This window comes from Pan paniscus, chromosome 6, assembly GCF_029289425.2.
Source record: "Pan paniscus chromosome 6, NHGRI_mPanPan1-v2.0_pri, whole genome shotgun sequence".
NCBI classification, from domain to species: domain Eukaryota; kingdom Metazoa; phylum Chordata; class Mammalia; order Primates; family Hominidae; genus Pan; species Pan paniscus.
The window spans coordinates 113,040,113-113,053,848 of NC_073255.2; the positions used below are offsets into that span (position 1 = coordinate 113,040,113).

Consider the following 13,736-nt stretch of genomic DNA (forward strand, 5'->3'; position numbering starts at 1 on the left):
ACAAATGCTTCTTGAGTTCAATGGTACAAGAAATTTTGAGCTTGCTTCCATTTTGTATGGCATCAAAAATGTGTAAAGTACTGCAGAATGGGTTACGTATATTACATCTTCTCTTAAAATAATAATTTTTATGGTCCTTTACTTTTTTCCCCCTTCTTTTCCTTTATGAGCTGTGTCCCTAAAAATCACTTTAATTGCACATCTAAGCTTTCTTCTCACCCAAGAAAACCATTTTGAAGTACGTAGGTGATATTACTTTCTTGAGGCTTGATGGACCCTGCTGAGATCAAACCTGTTTACTTTTCTTAAAACTCCTTTTTGTTGGAGAGTCTTAAATATTAGTCTTTGTTAACCTTTCCACAGATTTGTTATTGGGCGGGAAAAACCAGGACAAGTGAGTGAGGTTGCCCAGTTGATAAGCCAGACACTGGAACAGGAGAGGCGCCAGAGAGAGCTGCTGGAACAGCACTATGCCCAGTATGATGCCGACGATGACGAGGTCAGTAGTGCTTGCAAAGATTCTTTTTCCCACATTTTCTAATTCATGAAACTCTCTCTACTGTATAACAGTATGACAGGTTTTATGCAGTTTCTTGAGGAAGGTGTGTCCACATTGAACTAAAATTCTACCTTAGAAAAGAAATACTACTCGCATCTGATATACGCTTAAGAATCAAGTCATGGTATCCTGTTTACAGTATGAAGACTGTGGACACAAGTCTTATCTTTTGCACTATTATAAAGGAAGTCATAGAAACAGAAAGGGATAAAAACACAAAAATGTGAATAATGTCGTCTTTATTGGTGGAATTGGGTGATTTTCTCTCTCTGCTTTATATTTTTTCAATCTTTTCCAAATGTTCTACAATAGTATGTAATGCTTTTCCAAAAAATCGGTAAACACACCCATACACAAACAAATATACATAGAAAAGTACTAAAGATTGCTGAGTGTTTCCAGTGTCTTTTTCCCCCAGGAAGAAAAAGTTCTTTGGATCTGCTCACTATGATTTGTGCTAACATAATGCAGAACAAAGCTTTCCACTAGCACATGTTCCATAGAGCAGATACATATTGGAATAATTTTACATCCTGCTTTCTGTAAAAGATCAAGTAAATGAATAGAAGCTAACCCCCAAGTGAAAACAGCTCTCCCGAACCCTTGTGTGCTGTAATATAATACAGATGCCGGTCTATTTCTAATGTCTTTGAAATGTACATTGATATAATGGGACAACATGCTTTATTATAAACATGTTTAAACATTCATATGTTTCATATTGGTGTGTCAAAAGATCCATCAACAATTTAATTGTAGTATTTTATACTCCATAAACTAGTACATATTCAGATAAAACAAATATTCTTCATTCCAGCTAATATAACCACAGTGAAACTTCATGTATTCAACCCCTTCTTATCTGAATATATAATTTTTCAGAATTTTGCTTTCTAGCCAGGATATAGAGATTAATAAACAGACATTCAAGTATTTTCACATATTTTTAATCTGAGATGTTTTAATCCCAATGTATATTAAGATCTCATGAATATGTGGTATAATGAGGATATATTCTCCACTTATAGCAGAAAATTAGAGATGGTATATCCGTTAACTTTTGATCAAAGAATAATATATTAGAAATCCTTTAAATGAATGAATTAGACTCTTAGAACTTGATTTAATTTATTTTCTTATTTGGTGAGTCCATTTGAAATGGCAAGTATATTTTCATTACACTGAGATATTTTGTATGAAAAATGTTCTCTTGAATTTTCAAACTAAAAAAGGGATTTCCTCAAATCTTTTGAACTTGTATCTTACCTGGTTTTCAATTCTCTACATTAGTATTTTGTATTTTATCACAGACACTGATTTGCTTCTGCTGCAAGCTTATTCTGAGATTGTAGAATCATTTTCTGCAGGTTTGATTTTTGCGTCCTCACTGTGCTAGGATTTTTGGTCTTAGGTTCAGGGGAGTACAGTGACATCAAGTGGTGGAAGGGGACACGGCCAGGCTTTCTAGTCTGTGTGCCTTGATGTCTTTGGCATGAAAGCACAGGGATTGGGCTAGATCACAAAATTCCTTCCAGCTTCTAATATTCCATGAATATGAAATAAGACATCAAGTCTAACAAGCAGAGGGGGCAAAGAAAGAAGATAGTCAAATTTTTAAGGCACTCCAAGTGAAACATTTAGATCACAGACCACACATTTTCTGCAGGTATTTTGAGGCGCTGATCACATTCATCCCCAAAAGTTGATATAAAATTTTGCTTTTTTTTTTTTTTTTACGACACAGAGTCTTGCTCTGCCACCCAGGCTAGAGTGCAGTGGTGCAAGCATAGCTCACTATATCCTTGAGCTCCTGGGCTCAAGCCAACCTCCTGCCTTGCCTCAGCCTCCTGAGTAGCTGGGGCAACAGGCACACAGAACCACATCCGGCTAATTAAAAAAAAAAAAATTTTTTTTTATAGATGAGGTCTCACTATGTTGTCCAGGCCTTTCTTGAACTCCTGGCCTCAAGCAGTCCTCCTGCCTCAGCCTTCCAAAGTGCTGGGATTACAGGTGTGAGCCACCCTACCTGGCCCAGATTTTTCTTTAACTTGATAATTTGAATAGATGGAAAAAGAATAGTTTTTACTTGACATTTATACTTAGGAATGTATCACATCTTAAATGGAAGATTGCTTATAGATTTTTTTTTGTTTGCCTGTTTTTGTAAAGTAATCAGAGTTGTCACCTGAGCAGATATTTTCAGGGGCAAGGAAATTAAGTAAATATTCAGTGGCAGGCACTTTGCAAGGTGTCTTTCTTACATGATCTCATTTAATCTTTAATGCAGCCAGAAGAGATTTTCTTTTTTTCCCTAGAAATGCAGCAACTGAGGTTTTTTTCTAGTGGTACATCCAGTAGCTGGCAGAGTTGAAATTGGAATAAAGTCTTGCTGGCTCCAAAGCCTGGACTCTTTGCAACACACTGTGCTGTTTTTGAGTAGCATGTAAGAACACTCCTGCAGACACAGAATAACTGGGTAACATCTTTTGTTAAGAGAGTTACTGTTTGCGGTGATGGAGTTTAGGTTCTATGGTTCTTTGTTCTGTATTTCTAATAATAGGGAAATCAAGTCTTTGGATAATTATTTTCTCTATGCAACAGTCCATAAGAATCATCTTTATAGAGTTTAAAGGGAAGAATAATTGAGTACTCAAATTTTTTTTTAATTAGTTTAGCTTTAAGTTAAACTGTTTTTTCTTTCTGCAAGTTGTAGAAGTAAAAACAAGGTGCTTGCTATGTTACTCCAAGTAACTCACTTTATGGAAAAAAGTCAAGGAGACTTCTCCTTTGTATCTGTCTCTCATCCTCTGTGACTTGGGTTTTTTCCCTTTCTTGTATATTACACACTGCCTCACCAAAACATGCCCAGATAAAACCAACTGTTAATTTTCAGTGCATAGGAGAGATGAAAGCTGTACAAATAGTGAAAATCCACTCCAATGTTAAAACTTCAAATTATCACTTGATTCAAATTCTTTTTTCTAATGCTGAAAAAATTATTAAATGGATTGATTTGAGTGCTTTTTCCCTATTTTCTATTTACTCTCTGTCTTCCTTTGTGAATGAAGAATAAAATGTCCAAGAGGCATAAAGGAAATGAGAAGAACAAATATTGGATAGCTAATGGATAAATGCTCCTTGAATAATTGAGTTAATTTCATATATAATTGAACAATTTATTGATTAATATATCTTTGTTAATCAGTCACTTGGTTTTTTTACTTTTATGATTTATAGAATCATCTTGTGATTTCAAAGTTAGAGTTATTTTTATTTGACAATATCCCCTGTGACATTCCCTGCACCAGCCAGGAAAACCTCCATTTAGATACAGAACAACCAAGTTCATCCAACTGATTTCCAGAGCCAGCTCTTAGTCAGCATTTTCTGCTGAAGGATAGATAGCTTCTGTTTTTGATCAAATCATCCAAAGTTGATTGTAACTTGGAACTTGTCACATTGACAGAGGGTATTTGCTTGCTTGCATTCACTACGTGGAAAACATCACAATGGGAGAAATAGATCCTGAAATTATAAACCTACAGTGGAGCTCTAAAAACTATATTGAGAAAGATTACCTTACAATATATTGCTTATGCTTAGACATATCTGTTTCAATGCTTTAGGAAATTATAAGTCATACTCTAGTAGAATTTAAGCTATGTAGATAATTTTCAAACTATTTAAATTTCTGCTTTTTCTGTTTTTTTCTTCCTCTACATCTTTAGAAGTGTTTAAAATAAGCAAACAGCCAATTTTATTTTAATTTGCATCCCTGTTTTTGTTTACTCTGTTAAACATTCTGATTTAAAAAAAATGTTAAAATGGCTCTGCCTAAAAGCTGTAGAATAAAAAGGAGGATCCCATTTAAGAAGAGGGAGATGAATATTTGAACAATTGAGAAATTTTAAATGTATATCTGAATATATCTGTGATTCATGATTTAATTTCTGTTTAATCGAAGTATTGATCACTTGTTTTTTTTTCTTTCTTTCTCTTTCTTTTCTTTTTTTTAATAATCTGAAAGGTTGCCATGGAGGATTTCAATAAATCTCTCAGACAATCAGCACTATTTCATGACACTCGGGGGGTATGATAAATTTTTCAACTAGAATTTAACTTTTTAGTAACATTTAATCTCTTGTCATACTCCACCACTATCAGTTTGTAGCCTTTTAGTAGTGAGATGATGTAATTATGGTATATATTTTGTGTAGTGTGTATATATTATGAGTATTTTTTATTTAAGAGCATTATGCAGTTTGAAATGCTGCAGGCTTAGACTGGAAATACAGTATGAACTAGTGCTATATTCCATTTTTGAGTTAGAAAATAGGTATGGTCATTGAAATTAAAATAAAGTATTACACTTTAAAAATTATGATTATTTGGCTTCCTTAAATATTCTTTTAAGATATAATATTTATTACATTGTAAAGTCTTAGCTATAGATAGCATTTCAAAGTCTCCTTAGGCAGTAGTTCATAAGAAGGTTAATCATCACTCCAGAAACTGAAGCCCCTTCTATACTGAACCCCCTAAAATATAATTTAATCTTTCTTTCATAATTTGTTTTCATTACTGGAAATTAATATCATTATAACAATATTATAGCAACTTTTTTTTTAGAATCTTTTAAAGTATTGAATACAGTTTAGAGTAGCTGCCCTCATGGGTATGGTTTTTTATTGCTTGTGTTAGCATGTAATAATTAGAGGCAAAAATATAATGGAAGCTTTGGTTTGCATAAGTATTAAAAGTTATACAATAATATAATATTTATGTTATAAAAAGTGTTAGAGGGATAACATTAAGTTTGACTCATACTGTTTGCCATTCCTAGTTGGAAACAGCTTGTGTGTGTAAACAAGAGATTGCAATTATTATGGTTGGCCTTTTAATAATGTGAATATAATAATGTAAATAGACTTTATACTGTATCTATAATACTGAGAAACCAAGAGTGGGGGCATTTTTTACCAACATGCCGCAATATTGTCTTAGTACTTAACAGTGTGTATTACAGTAAGCACTGGGACTCAGTGTTTTTCAATCCTTTATCAGGCTGCTCTCTATGGTGGGGTTAAGCCTTCTTTAATATTTTTTGTCAACCATTTTAGAACACTGTGGCTGAATTGCAAGGAATGTCTGGCAACTGCAATAACAATAACAACTATTTTCTTAAGGTTTGTTTTTTGGTTTAAAGTAATGCTTACCTGTACTTTCCTGCTTCATATGTAAAATTAAATATTCTTTGTGTCTTATTAACTATCTGTATGTTCTGAAGAACTTCTCTAGAGTGATGTGTTTTGTGCATTGAATAATAGTTTGAAAATAATCATTCAAAAAACAATTCTGAAACATAGCATATATTTTAGGTATAGGTTCTGCAATTTAGACTCATTTCTTAATATTTAGCCATGGATATTTTTAACCCCTAACACTTTAAATATCTTGTGATTCAAATTAAAGGGAAAAAGCAAATGTCCAACAGCAGGTCTGTATGATGTTTACACAGTAATAATGCACATAGTGATTTATACTGTCTGTAAATCCAGTACTTTTTTAGAAAATAATCTTTTGATACAAAATTCTTGATTTCTCAAAACACTAAATATATCTTTAAATTATAGTAGTATTTAGTTGCATGATTTATATGGTAGACATATCAAAATATCTAAAATATCAAAATATCTAAAATGATACTATACTTTAAATAATAAAATAATTCTCGTTATGTTTAGTTGCTGTTAATATAGATAGCAGTGCTTAAAAATGGAGGTTGAGTGTATGTAAAAGGCAGGCTGATTTATGGCAATTAGAGGAACCTGACGAATAAAAGAAATATATTTAACAGCCTGTTCACAGACTCCAATTTGGTCTAATCTCTAAAATCATTAAATTTAATTATATCCTTTGTTTTATGATCCCCAAATCTATAGCAACAGTCATTGTCACCAAAGCCAAGAATCACAAGGTGCTTGGAAAGCATTCCGTTTAAGACCCTATCCATATGTGCACTGGCCTAAGTAGTGTATACACATGCTTAACACACACACACACCACACACACACCACACTCACACCACACATACCCATGCACACACACCACACATATCCACACACACACACCACACACACACCACACTCACACCACACATACCCATGCACACACACCACACATATCCACACACACACACCACACACACACCACACTCACACCACACATACCCACACACACCACACACACACACCATACTCACACCACACATACCCACACACACCCACCACACATACCCACACACACCACACACACACACCACACACACACCACACATGCCCACACACACACCACACACACCCACACAACCACACACACACCACACACATGACAAACACCACCCTCACACACCACACACACCACAAATACATACACACCTCACGCCCCCACACCATACACACACCACATACCCACACACGACACACATACCCACACACACCACACACCATACACACCACACACACGCCACACACACACACACACACACTCTGATCCCACGGGGTAGACATCCTCCTGTACTTGAAAGATTCTCTCTAGAAATATTCTTCATATATGGAGATGTTATTTTTTAATACACTGTGTACAGACAGAAAGATGGGTAAAGGGGAGATACAGGTTAGGATAGGAACCTTCATCTAAACAATGTCATCTTTTTGCAGATCATTTTCTTTGATTTAAAAAAATTATGATGCAAATGATTTGAATATATTTTCCTTCCCACTGCCACATTGTGATGTTATTTACTCATGAGCTAGATACGAAATACCAAATAAACTTTATCAAATTCTTCCATGTAATTAAATTTCTCTGAAAGTGTAGACTTTGTACTCCCTAGAAACGATGCTAGAACAATTCAATATTACAATGATGAAACACAGAGTTTGCAGTGTTAAAGAGATGTCATAGAAACTACCACAAATGACAGTATTTTTCTGACTTTAAAAACATATATTTTATTAGTTGAATAATTTACCAAAACATTCTAAAATGCTAAAAGACATAGTGAGAGACAGATGCCTGGGAAACAGACTTACTTTCCAAGGGGCCATCGGGATCCCCTGGATTTTCTATGCCTTTTGTTTCCTATACCTTTTATGGTGTCTAGTACACTGACTCTGTTGCCCTTGTATGTCAGCTTAATCCTGTGCACCTTTCAGGGTTCCATTTAAGTTTCATCTCCTTCACAAAGCATTGCTGGGCTAGTGGTCTTTTTAAAGTGTGTCAGTAGCACTGTGTGTATCTCTTTCTGTCATTATTTATCCATAAATTCCCCCCATTAGCCTGTAATCTCTTCAATGACAGGTTTCAATGGGCTTTTGCTTGCTACAGCATTTTAATGGTCTTGAGAGTCCATGAATTTGCAAGAAGACCCTATCTCTATCACACTAAACCACAATCTTCTTCATGTAAAACCAGAAAAAAACCCGAACGTGCATATTTTAGCCCTTGAAAACCTTTGGGAATATCAAAATAGCAACTTGGTGACTCACAGTAACATGCCTTCTTTTTAGTCATAACTGAATAAACCTGCAGTTGAAACAGAATAGTTAAAATGGCCTAAATTACAATACTACATATATGTCCTTATCTCCTTCCCAATGTATTCACTTAGAAATAGCCTTAAATCATAGAAACATATTTTCTATCACAGAAATACATTTCCATCTGCAATAAAAACTGAATGGTGATGTGGCCAAGGACTGAGATGGTAAAGCTGCTTTATCATGGAGTTTTGCCAGGCTTGATAAAAGATGTTAAAAACTCTAATTGATTTCTGAAGTTTCAGTTCCTAAAGGGATTTTTTAAATGGATTTATTGAGATAAATTTGACATAGAGTGAAATGCACAGATCTTAAAGGTATAATTTTATATATTATCATTACATAGCTCCATTTAAATATTAACTTTAATGAGTAATAATTTACATACAATAAATGCACTAATTTTAAGTGTATTTAAGTTAATGGTTTGATGAGTAACCACCACCATAATCAAGATACAAGACATTTTTATTACCTCAAATAGTTACCTTATGGAACTTTGTAGTCACTCTCAGCCTGAGACAACTATTCAGTCTGCTTTTTGAAACTGTAAGTTAATTTCTCCAATTCTAGAATGTAATTAGAATAAAAGCACAACATACTTAATTCTAGAATGTAATTACAATAAAAACAGAACATACTTTTCTTGAACTGCTTCTTTCACTCATCATAATGTCATAATTATCGTTAATGCTTAAATGTTATGATGATACTGTAATTGGTATTGCTTTGAGTTATAGTAGACAAAACCCAGGGTCCACCTGATATGGGATGCCTAATTAGGAAACTTCATCATAAAGCTGGAACCCCATGGACTACACCTTTCTGTAAGGTGAAAATAAATCTATCACCCCAGGGACTGCATGGAAAATTGCCAGTGTCAAACCTTGGGTGCTGAGTGGAAAAGCCAAAAAAATTTTTTCTAACAAATTATGATCACAAGTAGCCTTAATTTATGTTACTTTTCAGAAGAAAAAAAAAAAGCATATCTTTCCTTGGGTGTTCATCTTTACTCAAAGAAAAAAAGTTAAAGTTTCGAGAAATATGAGTTGACGGTTTCAAGGTACAAAGTTCACAGGGAAATAAAGCACCATGAGTAAAAAACAGCAGAAAATAGAAGAAAGGGAGGGAGGAAAAGAAAAAAAAGAGAAGAAAGAAAATAAATATAAGGTCAAAATCATTTTATTATCAATTATACCAAACTAGAACAAATATCTCCAATTGCATATAACTTATTCCAGAAGACAGAAAAACAAAAGCAGTACAACTTTGATACCAGGAATGCAGTAAAACTTTGACAGTGTGAGATGTATGAAGTAATAAAACATAACTTTGGCACCAAAAGCTAACAATGATGAGAAAGAAAACTTATAGGTCCATCCCATTCATAAAAACAATGCAAAAAGGTCCTAAACAAAATATTAGCAAACCATATGAAGCAACATATAAAAGAGATAATATATCATAGCTAGGTTGGGTTTAGCCAGGAATGCAAGTATGGTTTAACATTGGAAAATCTGTCACTTTTTATGTTTGACATTGTACTGGAAGGCAAGTAAAAGAAATTAAAGAAATAAATTGTAAAGAAATTAAACTGTTATTCACATATGATGAGATTTTCTATTTAAAAAATCTCAAAAAATACCTATAGATAAGTTATTAGAAATAATATAAAGTTATAGCAACTTTGCTGAATACATAATTAATGTAAAATAAAACATCTATTTCAATATGTCTGCAAACCAGGAGAAAACATAATTTATAAGTTACCCTTTACAAGACTTCAAGACATAAATGATAGGGAAGAGCTTCATAGAGAAAAACAAAATTGTATTGAGATATACTAAAGAAAGTGTATAAAATAGGACAAAGAAACCTTGTTCATGGATTGGAAGATTCAGTAACTGTTGATTTGGTGCAATTCTAGTAAAAATAATTTCAAAAGATTTTTAAATGGAATTTGATAAGCTATTGCTAAAATATACATGAAAGGGCAATACATGAGAAATAACCATGGCATTTCACATGCTTTAAAATGGAAATAATTATTATTAAACTTTAATAAATTTATACTTTGGGGCAAAAGAATGGGCAAGTTGGTCAGGGAGCCCAGAAACAGCACTGTAGATATACAGAAACCTGATTTATGACATAGATTACACTCTAGAAGAGTTGAGAAATGTTTGGCTCTTCAATAAAGAGAATATAGTGAAGTTGAGCCCCCATATAATCCATACCCAAAATTCCATCTCAAGTGCACTGACTACGTAAATGTGAAAAGCAAAAATATAAAATTTGGAAGATAGCATAGAAGAATGCCTTTATGACCTCAGTTTTTAGCAATGTTTCTTACAGCTGGGTGTGGTGGCTTATGCCTGTAATCCCAGGACTTTGGGAGGCCGAGGCGGGTGGATCACGAGGTCAGGAGATTGAGACCATCCTGGCTAACATGGTGAAATCCCGTCTTTACTAAAAATGCAAAAAATTAGCCGGGCATGGTGGTGGGTGCCTGTAGTCCCAGCTACTTGGGAGGCTGAGGCAGGAGAATGGCGTGAACCTGGGAGGCAGAGCTTGCAGTGAGCCGAGATCACACCGCGGCACTCCATCCTGGGCCACAGAGCGAGACTCTGTCTCAAAAAAAATAAATAAATAAAAATAAATGTTTCTTAAATGAGCCACTAAGAAAACTGACTACATTAAAACTTAACTTCTGTTCATCGAAAGAATACTTTTAAGAAAGTGAAAAGATAAACCATATGCTGGAATAAAATGTTTTAAAAATACACACAATATTATTCCATTTATATAAAGCATAAAATCATGTCAAAATGACACATAGTTTGGATATAAAAATATAGCAAAACTAAAAAAAAAAAAAAAAAAAAAAACTCTGATAAAATTCAGCAGAATTACTCCAGAAGAGTAAGCAACTGAAATGGAATCAAGGAGGCACACACAGAGGACTTCAATGAAAATGAGTGGTTCTGTTCCTTTTCCTTAAATAAGTTGTTAGTTTATTGGTGGTGGTTATATAATTATTCATTATGTTTTAAATTTATTTATTGAATAGGCTTTATGTCAACTCAGTATTTAATATAATTTAAAATCTGCTGTGTATAATGTACTTTGCAGTTATGTGATTATGTGGATATAAAATGAATATGACGTAGTTCCTGCTCTCTGAGGACTTACAAAATGGCTTAAAACTCTGTGTCTTCAACTTGCTTCAGTATGAGAATATCATGGTACTTCTTTAAAAGTACAGATTTACCCACCCAGCCTCAGACCTACCAAATCTGAATATGGCTTGCAAGGGTGTCACCTGCGGGTGTTTGTGGGAAGCGGTTACATGCAATCAGTATTGGAGTGGTCCAGTGTAAAGATGCCAGGAATCTTGCAGTAAAGATCTTTGAGTCCTGGTATTGCAAGCACTTTGCAAGAAGGAATGGCTGCCACAAACCACAAGTCAGCCATGTGAGGAAAGGACTAGAATTATTCTCCCTAGAAGGAGATTGTAAGATTGAGACTATGTTTATCATTAATCTATGTAATACCATAATCCATGTAATACCACCAATGACATTTGTGTTGGTTTTACTTTTTTTTGTACTTTAAATTCTGTAACTGTAATTTCTGGTTCTATTTGATGATCTGATAGCATTTTTGCAATTATACGAATCAATTTTTATATAAACACCATATTTTTCAACATTCAATTACTTGTACAATTATAGAATTACTAAAATAATGATAACATGTCTCTTCAGTCACTCATAGCTGCCCTCTTCTATAGAGGAAAATTCAGGGAAATACAAATCTCTTAGTTTCTTCCCACAGTTCTACTGGCATCAGAATAAGTGCTTCATTGTTCTCTTGGCAAGTAAAATGAAACTCGAGGAAGACTGCCAGTTTGAATTTGCAGTGTGACATTTGAATTATAGAGGTCCACTTTGGTCTGTCGACTGTTTAGTTCAGGATCTCAGTGGGAAAAAAGATCACTGGTTCCCTTCTCATATAGAATATATTTATCAGGGACTTAAATACAATAGCATTTCTCTCTTTATAAGTAGGTAAATGTATTAAATGGAATTGAATTAAGAATATTAAGACATGGTGAATATATTTTATACTCACAAGCAGCTTATTTTGCTGTGGAAACAGTAAATATATATGGTAAAAAATTTAAATCCTTTTGAAGGCAACCTGTCAAAAGATCCAATAACGATAGTGTAAAAGAATCATCACAATTTTAAGGCATAAAAAATAAAAATTAATTTGATATTTCTGGTTTCTATTTTTATTTGAAAGGAGATTTTTGTTGTTTTTGTTTATTTTCTGTAGCACAAGCAGCTGTGGCAATGAAGGGTGTGTTCAAAAAAAAATTTTTTTTTTGAGACAGAGTCTTGCTCTGTCGCCCAGGCTGGAGTGCAGTGGCATGATCTCAGCTCACTGCAACCTCCGCCTCCCCGGTTCAAGCGATTCTCCTGCCTCAGCCTCCTCACTAGCTGGGACTACAGGCACATGCCACCATTTGACCCAGCAATCCAATTACTGGGTATATACCCAAAGGATTATAAATCATTCTACTGTAAAGACACATGCACACGTATGTTTATTGCAGCACTATTCACAATAGCAAAGACTTGGAACCAACCCAAATGCCCAACAATGATAGACTGGATAAAGAAAATGTGGCACATATACACCATGCAGTACTATGCAGTCATAAAAAAGGATGAGTTAATGTCCTTTGCAAGGACATGGTTGAAGCTGGAAACCATCATTCTTAGCAAATTAACACAGGAACAGAAAACCAAACACTGCATGTTCTCATTCATAAGTGTGAGTGGATCAATGAGAACACACGGACACAGGGAGGAGAATATCACACACTGGGGCCCGTCAGAGGGTGGAGGGCCAGGGGAGGGATAGCATTAGGAGAAATACCTAATGTAGATGACCGGTTGATGGGTGCAGCAAACCACCATGGCACATGCATACCTATGTAACAAACCTGCATGTTCTGCACATGTATCCCAGAACTTAAAGTATTAAAAAAAAACACATTAAAAATAATAATAAAAAGAAATTGAATGTCTGACCCATGGACAGACAATACCTTTGGCCTGATACTCTCAGTTTGAGATGGGTCAACTTGAACTCATGACCAACAAGATTGGAAGGGTTCAACAAACATTGTTTGTCAAATAGAAATGACAGATTCCAGAAAGCTGCCAGCCTGGCTACAAGTGGTAGCCTTCTGTTTGATTAAAACTTTGTCTCTCTGCCTCCTGAAACAGGGAGTTTGGCTTGATGATGTCTTCAATTCATAGGTTTTCTTTAAATCCCTGGTATTGGTTCACTGATAGTTCTGCCAAGTTGTTCAATGTTGTCTTCTGGTTTTTCAATCTCAGCACTAGTTATGCAGACACCAGAATGGACATGGCCACTCTGCTCAATAGGCAGCACTCAAGCCCATTTATATCACTGGCCAATACTCCCCTTGATGAAGCATGTTATATTTTTACTAACTCTGGGTCTATTACGACTGACTTGTTGGGTCTGTCACTCCTAAA

General features: G+C 34.6%; 1 protein-coding gene and 1 long non-coding RNA gene across 9 annotated transcripts in view; one reads left to right on the forward strand and one right to left on the reverse strand.

The window, feature by feature from the left end:
- PPP1R9A (protein phosphatase 1 regulatory subunit 9A) overlaps positions 1 to 13,736 on the forward strand; it is a 384,760-nt gene that overhangs the window by 288,552 nt on the left and 82,472 nt on the right. For all 8 annotated transcript variants that reach the window (XM_057302912.1, XM_034964481.2, XM_034964482.2 and 5 more), the window contains exon 6: positions 364 to 499. In XM_057302912.1, coding sequence (XP_057158895.1) covers positions 364 to 499 — 136 coding nt within the window. The remainder of the gene's footprint in view (positions 1 to 363; positions 500 to 13,736) is intronic.
- Positions 1 to 13,736, reverse strand: part of LOC129398179 (uncharacterized) — a 63,051-nt gene that overhangs the window by 45,848 nt on the left and 3,467 nt on the right. The gene's annotated exons all lie outside the window — the stretch shown is intronic.